This window comes from Platalea leucorodia, assembly GCF_965183815.1.
Source record: "Platalea leucorodia genome assembly, chromosome: 22".
Lineage (NCBI taxonomy): Eukaryota > Metazoa > Chordata > Aves > Pelecaniformes > Threskiornithidae > Platalea > Platalea leucorodia.
The window spans coordinates 5,791,385-5,812,225 of NC_138844.1; the positions used below are offsets into that span (position 1 = coordinate 5,791,385).

Sequence of the window (20,841 nt, forward strand, 5' to 3'; positions counted from 1 at the left end):
CTGTGGGGGTTTTCTTCTGGTGGGCGGGAAAAGGAACCGAATATCCAAAATGCAGGTGGAGAAGAAAAACAACTTTTTTTTTTCCCTTTTGTAGCTGTTAGTACGTTGTAGTGCTGTTAACGTAAGGTCATCACTGAGATATTTTTTTCTACTTGATCTGCTTAGCCTCTGGTTCCCTAAGAACTTCTGTATCTTTCCAACCGTTGCTAAAGATGTACTAGGTATCTCATGGGTTAGTAAAGCACGTTTTTTAATGAATAGTGTGCTACACGATAGTTATGACTTGATATAATTACCCTGTGGTTGAAGTGAACACAGTCTGTTACATCTTCTGATTCATTTAATTGATTTGTCCTGGTATCGATGTAAATTAGGGTAATGTTGTCACCACGATTAACGTAAAAGTTAGGCTTGTGCATGTTTATGTTGCCCTTCCTAAGCTGTATAACGTTGTTCAGCAAATACCTATTTAGTCTAAAAGTATCTGTGGTGAGCAGTAGCTTTTAACAGATTGCGGATTTTTCCCAACTCAAATGCCAGTCTAAGCGAGATTCTGCTGCTCTGCTCCCTTGTTTCCAAACACAGAAATTGTCCTGCAAATACGGTATTTTATTTTTTTAGTCACTCGCATCTAGAGCTTTTTTTTTTACCACCCAGGTGTGGCTTAGTTCTGTAAAAGTGTGTTTTATCTCTGCCATCCCTAGGAACTTAGGAGTGTGGGCGATAATACAGCTAGTTGCTAAGCTTAGTAAATGGATTTACAGTGACTTTTTCCCAAGAAAAGGACGGGAAATCCCGCTTCATTTTGCCGAGTCTGGTGGCAGTTGCATATGGCGCTGACTGCGTACAGAAGCTCACTCTTCATCAACGGCCTTTGTATGTATGAAGAAAGCTGTTCTTAGATAGACTTTTGCTTTCACGTGCTGAGACCGTGGTAAGCACAGGATTTGGAGACGTGCTTTGGAGCGTCCAATACCAGACGCACCTCATTCAATTAGAGACCTTTAACCTTTCTTGATGCTTGCCGAGCTCTCAAGACTTATCGTCTATCTATACGCTTTTGGACTTCACAGCAGTCAAGGTGCACCGTGCGTCGCTTCGTGTAGCAGGAGGAGGGGAAAAGCTGTTTAGAACCAACGGTGCAAACTTTGTACGTGTTTGATATTGCGCTCAGAAATTGCGTAGCTTGCGTAGATTCCTGGAAACACCCGGTTGACTGTTCCCAGCACGAACATGGTTAAACACGCAGACCTGGCTGATGGCATTCCTGCTATTTTAGGGGAGGGGAAGAAGGGAGATAGCTTCTGGGAGTCTTTGTCAGGCAGTTGGCGTTCACACTTTGTCGTTTTTCTGCTCGGGCAACTCTGAAGGGTCTGTTTAGCCTTCTCCCTTTGAAAGAAACGCCTGGTGAAATGTCCAAATGTAATTAAAGTTGTAGTGACCATCTAGTAGCACTAGTGCTGATATGCAAATAGGTTAACTAAGCTGTAGGTAACTAAGCACAGATAACAGCGTGTCAGCAAGAGAATGGTAGCTGTTTGGTAAGAGGGAGAGAAAGGACCTCCTGGAAGGCTGGGCCCCCGCAGGTTAAACCTACAAAGACCCTTCGCCCTTCCCAAGAAGTCTTGCAAAGAAATTGGCTTTCAATGTGTGTCTGGAAAAAGGCTGAATCTTTTTGACAGGGTCAAAGGGCCCAAGCTTAGCATATACTATTAGATATTTAAATACGATCAGGAACAAATGAATTGCCAATTAGAAGTGGATTAAACAGAAAGTCAAATAAACAACTGCTTTTTTTGTTACTGTGAACGTTCAATCTGTAAGAAATGGACGTTAGATCAGTGCTTCAAATACACATATGAAAGCCATAAAGAAAGCAAAACCTAGTTGATCTGCTCCGTTGGAACGAAGTCTCTTGCCTCCTACGTGCAGTTGTAGGCCCTGGCTGTCTGGATCCCGCTTTGAAGAACCTCTTCTGAGGCTTAACGTGGGCTCTGCCTTGGGGCAGCGACCCGGCTGGGTATCATTCCGCACATGAAGAGTTTGCAGTTAATGGAGGGTGAGCTTCAGCCCGCGCAGCTCTCCAACGGCTGGTATTTCTAGGATACGTACCGCTGGTAATAGTGCCCGTCAGTGAATGCTTTCCTCCAGAGGTCTAGGCTGGCGGGACGGCGACCAGTTCTGCAGCTGCATGGTGACTTCTTAGCAGTGGGATAAGGTTGCTCCCCCATCTTCTACAGAAGATGTCAGAGCTCAGTGCCAGAATATTATCCTTCTTCATCTGGCTTGGTTTTTAACTGTATTTCACAAGAGATTTTTGTGCCGATTAGGTAGCGTCTAATAAAAAAAATTGGGAAAATGACCTACTTCCATCAGTTCGTTTGTGCGGAGTTTTGTGCTGAAGCGTTAGACCTGGCGATGCTGACAACCAGCAGACCTCCTGCTGGCTGCCCTAAAAGTGAACCTTGGAAGGTTGTTCGTATCTCTTAATCTTTTTCTTTTCCTGGTGAAACAGAGAAGAATTCCTGACTATTCAGACCTAGGAATTTTCCCTGCTGGATACATGAGAGAGAAATTAGGTTCTGCTTATGAGACTCTTGCTAGCCTAAACGAGGCTTCTGATGCCATTGGTAATTGGATTTATTTTTTTTAAATAGTTAGAGCTACATTTCAGTCCTTGCTAAGAAGCTAAAAGTTACTTACGTAGAGAGACGTAATTCTGGGTTCATATTTATAGTGGCCCTTAACAAGTCATGCATTTAATTTCATTATGATAAATGGACTAAATAGAGGAAGTAAGGGTCGGAAAGTGGGTGCTGGCTGATACCTGAACCAGCTTACAGGAAACTCAGAATAACTGCTTATGTGTGCAGACTGAGCGAGTTCTAGTTGCAGAGCACTGTGTGTGTATTTTGAAGACAGTGCGTTCAAACCTAACGCTTTTCTCTCCTGATGCATTATCGTTGTAAAATTTAAGGCTGTTTTGGTTTATACTTGGCTATGCTAATTTTGGCACTTAAACTTGGGTTCCTAACTTTACGTTCTCAAATGTTGTAGCTGTTATCCTACAGTAGGCTTTTTTGTTTGTTAATTGGCTGTTAAGTCTGACTTTTGTATTGTATTAACTTTTCGGAGTTTAGTCCAAAAGAGATTCTTCCTCCAAAACCTGTGAAGAAAGATAGAGAGCAGAGACCACGACACTTACTCACGGACCTCCCGCTCCCTCCAGAGCTCCCTGGAGGGGATCCATCTCCTCCTGACTCCCCGGAACCAAAGGCAGCCACACCACCTCAACAACCATTCAAAAAGAGACCAAAGTAAGGCTGGCTTTCTTTTTTTTTCAGCTTTTTTGAGTTGTTAGGTTTTCTGTTTCTTCACACAGCTGTCAGTCTAGGTTTCCGAAGCTTTAAGTTGCAGTGTGTGCTGCAGCACTCCTGGCAGAGCTGACTGCGTGCCCGGTGCTCTCTGTGGAGACGGTGCTGTTGAAAGTGCAGTCATTTTTGAAATTGCATTGGGCAACTGCTTTGCCAGCTCTCAGCAGCCTCCCCACCATTCCCACCATTTATTGGATGGGGAGAACACTTAACGTGCACTTACTTATAAATCTTTAGCCAGATTTAGTTCAGTTTTATAAATTCTTTTGTCCCCAGGCTCGTTTGAGTGCTGTCTTTATTGAGAGAAGTGAAATGTGGGGAAAATGAGTTCATATTTCTGGTTTTTCTTATGGTATATTAACGGTTTCCTATGGGTTGTTTCATATTTGGACCACTCACAGCTGAAGGCCACTTGCCCATCTATTTGAGAATAAACAGTACAGCAGTTTGGGAAGAAGAGAGAGGAGGTTGTGTAAATTGTGCACCAAATGGAGGCTACGGTTCAGGCGGCGTACTGAAGCTGTGGCGGATTCTGGTGTCTTCCCCTTTGACCGTTTCAAGGGTAGAAATAGCTGGAGCGTGTCGTATTCGATCTCCAGCCACGTCTGCCCTGAAAGCTCTCTCACCTTTTGATTTAGCCTGTAGCCTGCAGGCCAAGGAAACCTCCTGATGAGTATCCCTATACAAAGCTCGTGGTGCTTCTAGGAATTGGTTATTCCGAATAGGAGACATACACCTTTTCTTCATGCACGATGGAAGAATTAGTCGTGTTGCATGGTACATACAACTTCCCCCATAACTGAATTTATGCAATTGTCAAGGAAGCAAACTCCCTTGGCGTTTTGTACACAGAGTGCTAGCTGCGCTTTGTTTTAAATAAAAATCAAATGTCCGGTGTTTCTGCAAAAGATGCCAAATACTGATTTTTGTCCTAGGGTAGCATAATTCTTTGGTATTTTTTAGATAAAGGCACTGATTTGGTTCTCCTTCAAGCTGCTCTCGGTTAAAAGCATATAATGACATCTTTGTAGAAATCCGTGTAGCTAACTGCGTGCCCCAGGTAGGCTGTAGCAAAATCGTTCTGCTACTTTGAAGTCTGTAGAATTGAGGTGGCATAATATCCATCTTGCTTATCTTCCCCACTCTTTGCACTCCTAATTTCCCCAGGAGGAACAGCGTATTGCTTGTTAGCCGTATGCAGCTGATAAATGCATAACTGAAGTGAAAAGATCTGATAGTGGGAGTGTTCCGGCTGGCACGCTTTAGTATCCGAATGAAATGGAAGGATAATATTCCTGTATAGCAGTGCCTGTATCTGGAGTAGTTAAGATTATATAGCATAATTCATTAAACTCTACTGAACGCTCCGTTGCCAGGAGTGTAAAGGCAGGGTGCCTAACCTTTGCTTTTTGTTTTTAGGGTACAGCTTAAAACAGTCAAATGGGCGTTTGTTTGCGGGATGGCGGGTGAGGTGGAGCACTCGGGTGTCTGACGGTCCTCTTCTCTCTCTCAGAATCTGTTGCCCTCGGTACGGGGAAAGGAGACAGACGGAAAGCGACTGGGGGAAGCGTTGCGTGGACAAGTTTGATATCATTGGGATTATTGGAGAAGGGACGTACGGGCAGGTGTACAAAGCCAAGGACAAGGATACAGGTAAGGATGCCAAGTGGCTTCAGATTGACTCCGCTTCGTTAAGGCCTTGTTACTGTGGGTGTGCTTCAAACCCATTCCAGCATTAGTGGTGTTGCCAGTTAACGACGAATACCTGTAGAACTAGAAATGGCTCCAGCCCCGGTATAAGCATGTACATCAGATGTTTTCAAAATGGGCAAAAGAACAGAAGCTCTGAAATCCTGGCAACTGTGAGTTAGTGCCCAGCTGCCCTCTCCGCTTGTGAAACTGCGTGCCCCACGTGTGCAATTTGACACGCGGTCAGATGGTCGTGGTAGGTAGAGCGACGGCAGCCATAGGTGCCGACTGAGCCCCTGGATTTTAAATGTGCCTTTGTCAGACGTTATTGTACCAAAGCTTGTGAAAAGAACTGGAGTGGTTTCCAGGGTAAATTTAAGTTCACCTGTGTGACTTTCCTCTGAAGCAGATTAGGAGGAGCGCTGGTGTCATCTGTCTGGAGTTGTTGGTGTGATACCTTCTGGCAGAGCAACGTAACAAAAATTAGCAGGGTGGTGACTAAAGCTGGCTCTGCTCTTTCTTGGTGGATGTTGACTGCGCTCATAGCTGCTTTCAACTTCCCCCTGGAAACCCACAGAGCCGCTAGCAGCGGTGTGTGCAGAGGCTTTGACACCGGCTTCCTCTGGCAGGTGAACTGGTGGCTCTCAAGAAGGTGCGACTGGACAATGAAAAGGAAGGCTTCCCCATCACGGCCATCCGTGAGATCAAAATCCTTCGGCAGCTGATCCACCGCAGTGTTGTTAACATGAAGGAAATTGTCACGGACAAACAAGATGCACTGGATTTCAAGAAGGACAAAGGTAGTATTTGTTGCAGGGTGTGGTTTCGATTAGCCAAAGAGGTGATGCAACTCCATTTGTTTATTCCTAGTGTAAAACTAAAAATCTAAACTCTGGTGTAGATGGTTTTTTGCATTCCTCCTTGACACATAGCTCCAGCAAGTTTGGCATCTGGATTTGGCCTTACATCAAAGGAGAGATTCCAGTTAAAATGAGCTGTCGCACTGCAGAGCAGAGGTAGACACAGGCTTAAAAGGATGCATTGCATTCCTGCAGAGTCACAAAAGAGCAGTCTTTAAAAAATAAAAAAAAAAAAGCCTTTACAGGGTCATTTTTAACAGTGATTAGTGGCAACAAACTTACGACAGTGTGAAAAGTTTTCTGTCCTCTGTTACTGTGGAAGAAGGGTGTTGTAGCACCCCAGTAGCTTTTGTTTGGGGCCTTCTTCCATGAGAGAAGACACAAACGTCAGTTCAAGCCGCGCATAGCGGTAGTCTCTTCAACAAGCTAGCTTGAAAGAAAAAACAAAACGGATAGGTGAACAAGACCAGGATTTCAAAGGAATTTGTTTTGGGGGCATATTTTGATTTCAGATGGCAGCTTGATGCATTAGAGGGGCTACTTAGTTGTTTTGGGTTTTTTTCTCCCCTTGAGGAAAAAAAATCTGGGATGCCCAGTAAGCCCTAAATATCACAAGGCCGCGTTAAAGAAAACACCAACAGAACACACTCAAGAATACGCAAAAAAGAATATTTCAACAGTTGAATCTACTCTCATTCCTCCTTTTTCTTTGTCTCTTCTCTCTTGTCTTAAATCATTTCTCTCTTTATTACGCCAGGTGCCTTTTACCTTGTGTTTGAGTACATGGACCATGACCTAATGGGGCTGCTAGAATCTGGCTTGGTACATTTCTCAGAGGACCATATCAAGTCTTTCATGAAACAGTTAATGGAGGGTCTGGATTACTGTCACAAAAAGAATTTCCTTCATCGAGATATTAAGTGCTCCAACATCCTATTGAACAACAGGTAACCTGGGAGTAGATCGAGTTCTGTCCAGGCTCTTCCCCTGAGTTCAGCGGAGAGCACGCAGTTGTCCTCACCTTGAGTACGCTTAGGAACAGGAGGTGTTGCTCCGCTGTGGGAACACAACCCTGCGTGTTTCCACCAGTGGTGTGATGGACGGTTGTAATTAAGCAGTGGCTTTCCTGGGCGCTGCTGCTGGCTGAGAACACAGCTCCCGCTGCGAGGGTGAACAGCCCGAACAACCTTCTGCTTAACGTGCTCTTGGTAGCAGTCTCTCCACGTGAGGCCCTCTGCTCGCCGTTTTGCAGCTCCTTGCAGTTAACTTTCTTTCATGTTGACTTGAAGTAATTGGATCTCTGTATACACTCGGTCTCCATGGTATTTTGGCAAAAATACTGTTTATTGGAAGTGTTTGTGTGTCGAGAAACCATTGAGGGTTAAGGTAGGAGGAAGCAGCAGTTCTCCATGAACGCTCTCTCTTCTCTAGGTAGCAATGTTTGGCAGTAACGTAGGTCATCGCAGAACACACAACAATTATTCACGTGCTGTTAATTCTCAAGTCTTTATCTGGATACTCATAAGAAAACTTTGAGCCTGTGAGAATAATAGTGCACGTAATTGCATTCACATGTTTGGATATCCATCTAAACAATTTCTCTGGGACATTGGTCTGTTGGGAAGGGTTTGTGATAGAGATGAGACTGAATTATTGCTTTGGGGTTTTTGTTTGTTTGTTTCTTTGAAGCATTAAATAGGGTTCGAAAAATTAAGACTGGCATATCCAAAAGTAATTACTGCAGACGTTGCTTTGTTAGGCCTTTCTACTATGTGGGGGGATTTCCTTACCTTTTATTGCTTGCAGCGTGCGAGCCCAGCTGTGATTCAAACCAGTGACTGTTCTTTGTCTTTCAGTGGGCAAATCAAACTTGCAGATTTTGGACTCGCCCGACTCTACAGCTCGGAGGAGAGGTGAGGCATAGCGAGCTGGAGGAAGGGGGAAATGGTTTACGTAGGTGGGATGAGCTCCTGCCTTCTCGATGTCCACATAGCCCCTTCCCTTGGAAGTCCTGGCATTGCCTGAGAAGTGATTTCCAGTATGGTGTAAGTGGTATAACACAATTCCAGCTGTCAGAAAAAAATACACTCCTGGCTGGTATTAATAGCCTTTCGTTAGAGAAACCAGCCGATAAGGAACCAAAACATCTTCTCTGCTTGCCATGGACCACGTTTTGCTCTGCGATCCGTTGAGATCAGCCACTGTTCAGTCATGGCAGCCTGCTGCTGCCTGTTGCAGGTCAGGATTTTTCAGTCTTGGGTACCTACAACTTACTGTCTTGTGCACGCAGGCAGACCTATAAAATCTGTGATATCTCACAGCTTTATTTAACTCAGGCAGGTGCTATGCAAGTCTAGACACTTGAAAGCCCACTGCTTCTACTTACGTGCCTAACTCTGCAGTTTGGAAGTAATAACTACAGTTTGTAAGGGCTTTTTGAGGTTCTTGTCATCAGTTTATATTTGTACCTTGTGTTCCAGCCGTCCGTACACAAATAAAGTCATTACGTTATGGTATCGACCTCCAGAATTGCTGCTAGGTGAGGAGCGTTACACACCAGCCATAGATGTGTGGAGCTGTGGGTAAGTGCCTGGTTCGTATCTCTTGTCCTGTTTGGGCTGTGAACATCAGCACGTGAATAGAATAGTTTGAATGGAAGGTGGTCTTTGCTTTGTGCTCATTTCTGAAACTGTTCCAGCTAGGCAAAGTGTGTTGTGATAGTGTAGGAATACTTTCAAAATGTTGTGTTTTGGGGAAACAGATGTGTGTCACCTAACTAAAGCTGTACCGTTTAGTAAAAACTCCTAGAATTAGACTTTTCTTGGTATTCCCATGCGAGAGCACAGAAGGTATCTGTTCTCGCTATTTAAAAAACAAACCAACCAACCTTTGATAATGACGTACCACGAAGACCAGAAGGGGTGACAGGCTTACTGTGTGCTGGCCATAGCTTCAGCATATGGTTTTAATGACCTAATAGAGAGTTTTTCTGTAATCTCTTCAAATCGCTCTCTTTGTCACCTGATTTTTTTCAGCTAAATCTAGGAAACATTTTAAAGTAGAGATTTCAGGTTTCTAGTAGTGTAGGGAGCCTCGTGAACAGGAGGAGTTTGGGCAGTTCAGCCACAAAGATGGAACATTTTCCAAGTGATTCAGAACCAGAGGCTTGGATTCAGCATTCAGAAGTGGTGCTGGATTTCCCAAAGTGCGTACTTCCCGCTGTGATAGTCACAGGTAAACTTTCAGCAAGAGCTTAGCACACAAACAACAAAGGTTTGTAAAAAATCAGGCCCTGGTAATTACTTCTGGAAACTCTGGCCGTGAGGTTCAGTTGCTGTTCAGGGTCCTGTGCCAAATGAGCGGCGTTAGCCCGGTTCCAGCAGACAGGTGCCCGTATCAGACCACAGCTATATTTGGCACTGATTGTCATTGCTGTCAGAAGGCTTAAGGGTAGATGTTAAGGACTGAATGAGTCAGAGTTGTCCCCTCCCTCCTTCTCTTCTTTCCCTTCTAGCTGTACAAATGTCGTGTGTGCGTAGAAACATGCGTACAAGGCGATATCCTGCGCTTGGCCGCGCCAAACAATACGCTGCTGGCAGCCGAGGGTAATTTGGGCCAGCAGATATCCCCCAAATTGTGACAGTAAAGTTGAAAAGATAAATGGGCTGAATCTGTTTTTCTTGTCGTGCTATTGACACATCCTCCTTTCCCTGCAAAGAGTTAAAGCGTGCAGCCTGTGACACGTTAAGCAGCCTACTAGTGAATGTTATTTCCCAGCTGCGTAGAATTGGTGACTCTCTACACATAGGTTAGTTTGTCAGTTCTCAACTACAAGCCCTGATGCAAATAACTCTCCTCAGGCAAACCTGCTTCTGAACAGAAACGCTGCAGTGTTCAAACGATCATCCCAAGGGTTTGCTGTCATGACCTCTTGCTTTTCCTCTTTCCAGCTGTATCCTCGGGGAACTGTTTACAAAGAAGCCTATTTTTCAAGCCAATCTGGAACTGGCTCAGCTTGAATTAATCAGGTAAAGCGTTGCACATGCATGCCTATGAGAAGAGGTACTGCAGAAACTGCTCACGCACACAGTCTCTGTGTTATAAGAGCCCTCTTTCTCTAACCCGCCTGCAAAATAGGACCAGCAAATGACCGTAACTGCAAATGTGAACAGTTAGGCATTTAGGTGTCCATGCCCACCAGCAAGTGTGTGGCTGCTAATGTACGTACCCTCAGTAAACTTTGCTGTTCTTAGTTGAGTGCAAAAATCATGAACCTAAATTACATCTCTCACTGAAAATGCATTGTGTTGGGTGGTTTATAAATGCAAGGTAAACATTTTTCCTCTTCCTGCTACCTCCTTTTTAACCTGAGGGTTATCTAATCTTCATTGAAGTGTGCCCAGACCTACGTTAGTGGTACAGTAAGCTGCTTAGGAAGGGAACGTTTTCACTCGGGTTGGTGGCTCTTCTCCTCCTAGCTGCGTTCCACCTGCTGATCATACTCTGCTTTTCTGGTTCTCAGCCGGCTCTGTGGGAGCCCCTGTCCAGCGGTTTGGCCAGATGTCATCAAGTTGCCCTACTTCAACACTATGAAACCGAAGAAGCAATACCGAAGGCGCCTGCGTGAGGAGTTCTCCTTGTGAGTTCTCTTAGAAGAGAGGATAAGTGGCTGCGTGGGGGTTATGGCCTCCTGTTACGTTGTGCAACTCATCTGCTATCCTTGGCTCTAGTCTACCTGGCGGGATAAAGCAGCGCTTCCCCTTCTTGCTTTCTGCCCTCGGGCAGCCCTCTCCAGGAGGGCTTCTCCCATCTGGGGAAGGCTGGAATGGGGTCGATGTCCCCTTTCTAAATATCTGATCTGCCAGCCGGAGGGGTTCCCTGCCTCTGCACGCTTGTGACCCTTCTAGCTGGGGGCTGCACCAGAAGGCACGCCTGACAGTGGGGCGTTCTCGCAGTGCTGAGGCAGTCTGACTTCAGAGACACGCTCTCTGCGGGGAGAGTATAATTGCGTGATAATCTTGTGGGATTTGGAGCAGAGTTGCTCTTCATAAATGGCCAAAATAAATGCCTGTTCTGTTGATGTCTTTGAGCTGCTGCATCACATAGTAATAAATTTTGACGGCATGGATTTCTCTTAGGCCTGAGGTGTCGCTCTGAAAGCGGGCTTCTCCCCCTGTTCAGAACAACCCCTTAACTCAGCCGTATTTCCAACTCTCTGCGCAGCATTCCTTCGTCTGCTCTCGACCTGCTGGACCACATGCTGACGCTAGACCCTGGCAAGCGCTGCACAGCAGAACAGGCCCTGCAGAGTGACTTCCTTAAGGATGTTGACCTCAGCAAAATGGCACCTCCAGAGTAAGTTCCAGCTGGCATCCTCCACCGCAGTGGGCTCTCTGCTAATGAGCTTTGGGAAGGAGCCACTGGCTTGGCCTTGGTTTTTTTTCAGTCAGAATTAAGTTAGGATTTCTGAGTTCTTTTCTCGACTCTGCCCTTGCTTTTTGTCATATGGCTGAGCAAATAGCTCTTCCTGTGCTGTTGGTTTTCTGCCTGATAACAGGCTGGTTTTATAAAGCTCACTTTAACGCTTGTAAGGTGCTCTAAAACTCTGTTGGAAGATATGCAAGAGTAGCACGTAGCCTATCCCTGTCCTCTGTGCCATGGTGGACTGGCCGGGCCTCATTTATGCTGCCTGTTAATTGAAGAGCAGCTGCTGAGCCATGTCACACTGCAGCTCTTTTCTCCCACAGCGATCAAGCAAGTTATAAAACTCCGCTCTAGCTGCTTTCTGTGCAAGTATGGCAGTAGCTTTTGAGATTCCCATTTCCTTCAGAGTTGCTAAAGGCAGCTGCTTTCTTAAAGCCACCAGACTCTCAAAGCTTGGCGGACTTGCAGTCACTGGGGCTTGTGTGCGTTGTAGCTAACCCAGGCCATTCAGGGTGAGATTGCAGTGCAAATTAAATGATTCACATGCAATTATGCTGCCTTTCCTCGTTCTAGAACTTGCCCCTTCTTGGTTTAATAGTATGGTTGCAGTAAGAGGAACATCTGTGCTTCTCTTATGGCACTAATAAGTTTCTGTGGTCTTTGAGGATTAAATGGGTTTTCTTGCCATGTTTCTTAACTGCTAAGTGTTGTTCTCTTCCAGCCTTCCCCACTGGCAGGATTGCCACGAGCTGTGGAGCAAGAAACGCCGACGACAGCGGCAAAGCGGGATTGCAGTGGAGGAGCCACCATTATCAAAAGTTTCTCGGAAAGAAACTACCTCTGTTACAAGCACAGACACTGTCAAAAACAACAGCAGTCCTGTGCACCCACAGCCTGCCCAGCTCAAAACAGAGTCTGGTGCTGGAGATGCAGTAGGTCAGTGCCCAGTCTGGTCTGTAAAAGGCTCCTCCAGATAAGTTACCGCTCTGGTCTGGGTGTGGGAGGCTTACGTCTATTTTCAAGCCAGTCAGATTCTTTCACCTTTGTTTCTACAGAAAGAGCATTCCAAAATCTTCCTATCCTGATTTTTTTTTTCCTTTTTTTTTTTTTTTTTTTTTCCCCTTCTCTGCTGTGAAAGCTATGGGCTACAGAGCATTCTGGCTGGTCTTCAGAAGTCACTCACTGATGAGCTGACTATGAATTTGTTCTGTGAGTTAGATTATTGCTTCCGAAGCATGTTTTCACAGGGAATAATGAAAGGAGTCATTGAGTCACTTAAGCCAGCAAAGTAACAGATAGTAGGCTGGAAGGTACAGCCATGTAAAGGGTGTGCAAATGAGCTGAAGTTTGATCTTGTTGATCAAATTATATAAAGATTTGGGCATGGGGTGTAACAGACTAGTGGCTGGTGGGCAAAAGCGTACATTATTGCACTTTGCAGAAAAGATCACTTGTTCATAAAGACTTGCAGGACCAGGACTTGTGCGCTGTTTCCAAAACTGTGACCAACTTTCCTGTGTCTAGAAAATAGTTGCAGGGGAGGTATTTTGATTCCTGGGAACGTAGAGATATACAAAGCTGCCCAGACCATGCTGATTGTTCTGCAGAAGCCTTATAAAAACCCAGATATGGGCTAAAGCTTCCTTTGTGTCGAATGTTGTACTGACAAGTAACAAGGAAGACAGTTCTTGCTCCAGGGAATGCACAATCCATGTGTTCAATGAAACATGGCAGATGGACAAAAGGTGGTGGTTGGATTAACAAACAGCTGAGAAGAGTGAGTGTCACGTTCTTAGTTGCCTACCAGCAAAAGGAGCTTAATTTCAAGTTTCTAAAACCAAACCTTTGCACCCTTCTTCCCAAAAAGTTTGACTTACAAAATCAGCGTCGGTGTGAAGGGACACCTTTGTCACTTGTCACTCAGGAGGCTTCGCTCCAGCATGGTGCAAAGGGAGGTGATGCCACTCAAGAGTTGTATTTTAGACTAACCTGGATACTTGCAGGTCAGGACAGAGTCCTCTCTGATTCCAGGCCAGCTTTCAGCTAGGAATTGCCTTCTGCTTGACCTAATTTCTTTTGCTGTGTCAGGGGAACACACCCTTCCTCCATCCCAAACAGCAGCTTAGCTCCATCCTGGGAAACCTGCTTTCCAGTGCAGGAGGGAGCGCTTTTGATCCGCAGAGTGCTGCAGAGACCTTGGGAGGGGCCGAGCTGCTGTCAGACTTGCTGCTCTGATTCCCACTGAAGTGGGCTAAGGGTTTCCAGTCTTCATCACACGCCCTCAGACTTGCTGCCGTAACCGGCGGCGTAGTTGCTCACCAGTCTGATTCTTGGGATGCCCTCGGTTAGCTAACCGAGGAACGGGGAGGTTTAAATCGGCTCCGTTAAGCCAAACAAGCAGTTATGTTGGAAGATTTGAGGGGGCAGTGGAGGAGCTTCCCTCCGTGGCTACAGGGAGCAGTACCCAGCTGTAGCCTTGGGCGAGTGCAGTGCGTGCGCGGTACCACGGGGTGCTGCTGCAGTGCTGTTCAGAGCTGATCACAGTCTGGAAGGGGCAAGCTGATGGTGGAAATCTGAGCAATCTCTCCTGGAATCCTCCTCCTGGAGCATCCCTGCCTTCCCCCAGCCCGGGGACACGGAGGAGAGGTGTGCGTTGGTATGTGCAGTGTCACGATTACAAACCGATGTGACGTAGCTTTGCCTGACCTTCCTGTGATGCTTCTTGTGTTTCCTGCAGGCCTTGGAGAAATCACCCAGCAGCTGAATCAGAGCGAGCTAGCTGTTTTACTGAACTTGCTGCAGAGCCAGACTGATCTGAGTGTCCCACAGATGGCCCAGCTGTTGAATGTACACTCTAACCCGGAGATGCAGCAACAGCTGGAGGCTCTCAACCAGTCCATCAACGCTCTGACAGAAGCCACAACTCAGCAGCACGAGTCTCAGGCAGCAGCAGCAGAGGAAGCCATAGAAGAGCCACCCGCGGAGGCCCAGCTACCAGAGGAGCAGGCGACTCCAGAAACAGTCAGCGCTCAGGGAGATATGCAGAACGTGCTGGCTGTTCTGCTGAGTCAGCTGATGAAGAGCCAGGAGCCCGTTATAACCCTAGAGGAGAGCAACGGGGAGAAGAGCAGCGAGCAACGGGGGCCAAGGAAAACCCCTACAATGCATCCAGAGGAAAGTACAGGTAAATAATCATGACCGTTGCTTGTGCATCACGGATGCCATGCACTTGTTTGAACAATTAAAGCATTCCCTATGAGTGCCTCTAGTCCAGGAGGAACCGAGACGTTTGAGCGTTGTGACAGAGGGCGGCAGGGGGGGTGGGTGGGAGGAGGAAGGGTGCTGGGTGCTAGAATGTGATCAAGCCTCAGATTTCAAGACTGAGAAAGACACTGACCCTGCGGTAAGTGCCGGACTGCTCAGGAGGTTTTAACAACTGCAAAAAGCCAAAACACAAAAATACTTACTGCTCTGCTTCACATCTCCAAAGCATATAAAAATCCATGAGTGCTCCACTGTGAGATGGGTCAGTGAAGATTAAAGGGTTTGGGTTTTGCCCAAAAATGAAAGGGAAACTTGGAGGGTCAGTTCTTCCTCTAAACCCCCTAGTAGTCAGTTTACACATTCAGGTAGGTTTTTGCACAGGACGTTGGATCTCTGCAGATTTTCCCATCTTATTGCTTGTCCCAATTCTTTTTTTCATCATTCCCTTCCAGCTCTCTCTCAAAAAAAAAAAAAAAAAGTGTGCAGAGATGATTTTAAAGAACGTGAGAACTGAAATACTGGGGAGTGCTGGAAGGGAGGGACCGTGGCAGTTGTGTACATAAGAAACTTGTGCATCCCGCTTCGGTGTGCCTGGTTATACGTAGAGTTGACTTTCATGAGTCCTGAAATTCAGTGACCTCTGAAGTTGAGCCAAACGGCTGGTTCTTGTAGAGCAAGTAAGAGGCATGTTTAAAAGACCTGATTGTATCAGTGAACTCTTGGATTTCCTTTTCAAAGGTGAGTGTAAATGTCTCCATGTCTTTTGTTTCTGTTGATTTTTTGAATTATTAGCAACATCCTGTGACGACCTCACCAAATTCTAGAAGCGCCTCCCGAGTATGTCTCAGACTCTCCAGGGAGCCTCTTTTGGCCCGATACACAACTCCTCTGCAATGTAGCTGAACGTGCTGTGTTCTCGTGCCTTCAACACACCCGCCCACCACAAGCCAGTTGTGATCGTGCTTTTTTTTTTTTCTTTTTTGCCCTAGTACTGGAAGATAACTAGGTTATTGTAGAGCAGATTCAATCAAATAACATTGTTCTCTGTTTATAATTATTTTAAATGATATGCTGTCCCCAAATCAGCTTGGCTTTAAAATTACCTGAAGATTGTTTTCTGGATTTAAATACAATCTAGTTTTAAAGTGGACTGACTGATATGGGTGGAGGGGTGGTCCTGGAAGACTACTGGTTTTCACAATAAAGTTTGACCTTTTTAATAACCAGTTTTGCAAATGATTTGAGGATCTGATTCAAACAAGGTGTTCGTGGCCTCTTATGTCATCGCCAGTAATAACTTTAATCACCGTGTAGCCGATCCTTTTGTCGATAACGAGATCGAGTCAGTTCAGTTGTGTTGCTCTGCAGGAGTCAGGACTGGTTTTGTGAGCGAAGTCGGCACGCGAGGCAGCGGGCGCAGACCGCGTCCTTCGGGAAGCCGCGTCCTCCCCTCTGCGGTGTCGCTCCGAGCCGTGGCGCTGCCCTGGCAGGGGGAGGGCCCGAGCTCTGCGCTCGCCTTTCCCACCGCCTAACCAGGCTGCTTTGTTCTTCCTGCTGCCTCAAAAGCAGCGGTACAAAGTAGTAAGAGCGTGGTGATGGTGGGGGTGTGCGAAGGGTGCCTTTGTTCTTGCTAGGAGGGGTCCTTTGGAAGCAGAAATGGCTTTAGGTCTGATTTGGGGGGGCCGGGAGAGAAGGGACGGGGCGGGCAAAATTGTTTCCTCGTGCTTCAGGACGTGGCACGCAAATATTTGCGGGTTGAGATTGTTTTGGACTGTACGCTGGAAATGTACTTTGTAAAAAGGTCACAAACCAGGCGAAGCAGGGCCGGCTCCGGTAAGAAGCAAAGAGGGGACCCGAGAGGGCGTACCCACTCCCTTCAGGCTGTCGTGGGTGCAGTCAGGATCTGCTACGTGGGGGTTTGGGGCTGGATTTTGGTTTTGTGGTTTTTTTTTTTTTTTCTAAACCAATACATCAGGGCCACACTCCATCAGTATGCAGCCGCCCGGCTGCCGGCGAGCCCGGTACCGGCGCGGTAAGGCACGGCGTCCCTCTGCAGCGGGAGACCCCGCTTTCGGGGAACACGTGCTGTCGCGTGGCTCCACATCTGTCTCCCGCTCGGCGTTAGCCTTTGATCCGAGAGCAGGAATTCCCTCCACGGGTGCCCACGTGTTAGGACAGCTGTTGCCGGCTAGTTGGGAGCGTGGGGGACGGGGCGAGTACGGGGAAAACGTTAATGAACATCTGCATTGATCTTGAAACGAATGCCAGCTTTTAAAACTCTCCGCCTCTTTCCAGTGCATCCTAGAGAGCAGACTGTCTCGGTAGGCTGTTTGGGTGGTGTTGGTTTTTTTTTTCATATAAATGTATTTATATCTGTTCGCATGATGTTTTAAGATGGTGTTTAAAAGAAGTAACCCTTCCACAGCATGTCCTCCTCGCATTCTTCCACCAGAGAAGAGACCCCCCGAGCCCCCCGGACCACCGCCGCCGCCACCTCTGTCCGAAGGCGATCTCTCCAGCGCAGCCCAAGAGTTGAACCCGGCCGTGACGGCTGCGCTGCTGCAGCTCTTTTCCCAGCAAGAAGCGGAGTCGCTCGGCCACGCGACACACGAACACCAAGCCTCGAGAGCCGCGGACTACAGCAGGTCCCACTCCTCCAGGACTTACAGCACTGAGGGCTCAGAGGGGGGATTTGGTGCCGAGGAGCTGAATTCGGGCCAGACGCTACTAGAACCCTCTGCCCAGCCTCTGGGGAAAAGCAGGACCTTCTTGGGCTCTGTGAGCCACCTTGGGGAGACGAGCAATTACCAGGGCACAGGATCTGTCCAGTTTCCAGGGGACCAGGACCTCCGCTTCGCCAGAGTCCCCGTCGCCATACACTCGGTTGGGCAATCTTTCACGAAAGCCGAGGGGAGCAACAACACGCTGGTACATCCAGAGGCCAAAATTCAAAACTACGGCGAGCTGGGACCGGGGAGCGCCGGTTCCAGCGGGACAGGAACAGGTCACAGCTGGGGTGCCCCGACCCAGGCGACTTCTTCTTACGGGAAGGCGTACCGTGGGCCTGGCAGAGTGCCTCCGCGGGGGGGACGGGGGAGAGGGGTTCCTTACTGAGAGATGCGCCTTTCGTGCCGGTCCTCCCCTCCCTCGCCTCTCCACCTTTAGCGACATGACTTTTTTGCCAGAGCAAGGTCTTGTCCGCATTTCAGCTGCTGCAAAGCTCCCTGTTGTATTCCTTGCTAGGCTGCCGGCGGGCACCCCGTGACTTACTGTAGGGTCCCCGCTTGGGCGTCTCGCCGGCCAAAACCTCTCGCGCTTGGTTAGTGACAAAAAAAAAAAAAAGCAAAACAAACCCCACCGCAAACGACGGTGAGCTTTCTGCCCTGAGCCAGCAGAGCAGGGCGGGGGGAATTGTTTAAAGATAGGAGGAATGAACCAAACCCAACCACATGGGAAGAAGGAAATAAAAAAAAAATATGTTTCACAAGCTGGGCACCGGTGCTTCTCGGTGGGGGAAGCGCCGGGCAGCGTTCAGGTAGGGCTGGGGGAGAGTCTGGTTCCCAAAGCTATTTCTTTGGGTGGTTTTTTTTTTTCTTTTTCCCAATCCCCTTGGAAAAATAAAAATAACAAAAAAGAAAGAAATGGGAATATATTGATGCAGAGGCGCCTGGATCAGTTGTCCTGGCTGTGGGGACCCAGGATGTGGCACTGGCTCGTACTCGGTTTATCCGACACCGCTTTCCTCCCACAAAGCGTCCGGCTGTCCCTCTCCTCCGGCGCCGCGCCGAGGCCGAGCCCTGCCTGGGCGGCTCCGCGTCCCGTCTCTTCTGACGGCAGCCTTAGGAAATTGGCTTTTGTGAAGGGTCTCTGGGTTTTGTACCTCTCCTGGCATAACTTTGCAGTGGGAATTGTCTTTTTTTTTTCCCCCCCCCCCCCCCCCCTTTTTTTTTTTTTTAAAGAGCCGAAGAGAACACCTCACTTCAAAATATGTATTTCTTTGTAATTCGTACCTTCCAAAACACTTGAAGAATTAAAGAAAAAAGGAAAAACAAAACTTTCCGGTGGGAATTCCCCACCAGGTAGGAGCGTCTCCTGTACCCGGCAGCCTTCGGGGCCGGTGGTGCGCGGCCCCAGGGCCTCGCTCGGGCTCCCCCAGCAGCATCTCAGTCCTTCGGGGCTTACCAGGCGTTCGTGTATCATTTCTATAAGCATATATATTTTTGTTGTTGTCAAGGAAGTATTTACGATGAATTTTCTCCTCCCGCAGAAAGTTGCGATGTTGTCCATTTCAATGAGACTTAAACAAAAGAGATGAATAAAACAAAGGTACATATTTATGAGCTTTTTTTTCTGAGTAGGCCTTTCCTATGGAAAACGTAGAGTTCTTCTTTTAATTTTAGAGCTGACAGTGTTCTGATGTGTTAAACGGGTGGGAGTCCAGGGGGCCGAGCGACCTTGCTACTAACAGCATTTGATTTCATTTCTTTTTATACAGAGAGATAAATTAAAAAAAAATAAATAAATGCACCTGAATAGGTGGTGCTTCTCTAACTGGGGAAAACCCGCCTTAGGCAGCCAGCCCCGCGGCCGTACCCCGCAGCTTCGCCGCGGGAGGAAGGAGGGGAGAGAAACGAAATCCGTAGGTGGATGCGGTGCTGGCACGGGGCAAGGCCCCTGCGCGAGCGGGGAGCGGCGGCTCTCGTAGCACTGAGTCAGCACCGGGGAGAGACACCGGTTGCCAAATTCCCGGTGTAAATTTGGTAGGTTTTGGTTTTGTTGGGTTTTTTTTTTTTTGTTGGTTTGTTTTTTTGTTTTTTTGTTTTTTTTTAAATTGCCAGTTCATGCCTGATGTGCAGAAAAAAAAAGAGAAACTCTGTAAGATGCAGAGTGCACTAAATAAACCAGTCGCCTCTTGAGGGGTTTTTTTAATTTCTCTATTTTTTCTTTCCACCGTGCAGCTGCCAGCTCTGGTCCGCGGTGGAGCTTTTGTTGTTGTTGTTCTGGCTTTTCTTCCTGAGCCCATCCAATTTGGAAGGAAAAGTCGTGTTCCCGTGCTGAATCCTCTCAGGAAGCCGATGCCTATTTATTGTCTTTCCAAATTGGCGAATCCCCAGAAAAGCCCCGCCGAGGAGCGAGCGGTCCTGAAACCGGCCCCGCAAAGCTGAGCAAACCCCCTCCCCGCGCTCCTCCGTGCCGATGCCCCCCGGCTTTGGGGTCCCGGTCGTGGGCGCAGTTGAGGGTGGCCTGTCCCAGCGTTGGCAAAGGCAAAGCCGGTGTCCGTCGGCGCGGTGCCGGCGCGGCCGGGGGCCTGTGGGTCCCTCCAGGGCAGGCAGCCCCGCGGGGACGCTTCTCTGGCACCCGTTCCTTTTGCAGCAGGGGCCGAAAATATTCTGAGGGCCTTGGAGGTAACGGTGCCTGCGAGGGTGGGCTCCTGTCCCTCTGTCCCACCTCAAGCAAAGGACAGACAGCCCAGGCTTCTGTCCCTTGCTCTGGGGCTCGGGGTGGCCGATGGCATCTGCCATCCGTCCCCGCGGGGCCGGGCCACGCCGGGAGGTGCCCCGGGCTCCTGCAGAAGGTGGTTTTCACCGTTGCCTTGTCCGAGTCTGGGCAGAGCCGCGGTGCGGGCAGCTCCGTCTCCAGTGGCTTTTCTTAACTGGTCCCAGCAAGAGGCTTTCAATCCCCGCAAGGGCGAAGGGAGCAGACGGGGGCCGGGGGGGCCCAGTCTGGCCAGGACACAGCCCCTGGTCGCAGGGCTGGGGGGCTGCTCGCATCCTCCCCCCCCAGCAGCTCCTCTTTTCCTTTTCTTTTTTTTTTCCCTTTTTTTTCCCCTTTTTTTTCTTCCCCCCCCCCCCCTTTTTTTTTTTAAAGGGTCTCTGTACAAAGAAGACAAAAGGATTTACTGGGCGGGGGGGGGGGGGAAATGTATGCGTTAAAAGGATTTAAAATGTGGTGCAGGTTACAGACAAGTCATGAGATGGCAATTCGCCCCTCCTTTCTTCCTCCACACGGATCGGGTTTGGGTTTAATGCCAATGCCTAACACGCTGTAGCCAGTTACCCAGCAGAGAAGCGTCTGGTAAGACTCTACTGTACCTCTCCTGAGTTTCGTTTTGAGACTGAGCGCGCCTTTTTTTGGTTGTACCTTTGTCTCTGTACAGATATTTTGTAATATATTAAATTTTTTCTTTTCAGTTTATAAAAATGGAAAGTGGAGATTGGAAAATTAAATAT

General features: G+C 47.9%; 1 protein-coding gene across 4 annotated transcripts in view; it reads left to right on the forward strand.

The window, feature by feature from the left end:
• The window catches only part of CDK12 (cyclin dependent kinase 12), a 28,756-nt gene extending 9,351 nt beyond the window's left edge, over positions 1-19,405 (forward strand). Inside the window, exons 3-14 of one of the 4 annotated variants that reach the window (XM_082331924.1) lie at positions 3,141-3,317; positions 4,888-5,027; positions 5,693-5,863; positions 6,681-6,870; positions 7,780-7,836; positions 8,404-8,505; positions 9,874-9,951; positions 10,446-10,562; positions 11,147-11,278; positions 12,069-12,283; positions 14,085-14,531; positions 17,064-19,405. In XM_082331924.1, the coding sequence (XP_082188050.1) occupies positions 3,141-3,317; positions 4,888-5,027; positions 5,693-5,863; positions 6,681-6,870; positions 7,780-7,836; positions 8,404-8,505; positions 9,874-9,951; positions 10,446-10,562; positions 11,147-11,278; positions 12,069-12,283; positions 14,085-14,531; positions 17,064-17,725 (2,488 nt within the window). In that variant the 3' untranslated portion in view covers positions 17,726-19,405. Of the gene's footprint in view, positions 1-3,140; positions 3,318-4,887; positions 5,028-5,692; positions 5,864-6,680; positions 6,871-7,779; positions 7,837-8,403; positions 8,506-9,873; positions 9,952-10,445; positions 10,563-11,146; positions 11,279-12,068; positions 12,284-14,084; positions 14,532-15,063; positions 15,328-15,403; positions 15,852-17,036 lie in introns of those variants that run through there. The other 3 variants (XM_082331923.1, XM_082331925.1, XM_082331926.1) reach the window with 3 other exon arrangements.
• Positions 19,406-20,841: the final 1,436 nt, after the last annotated feature.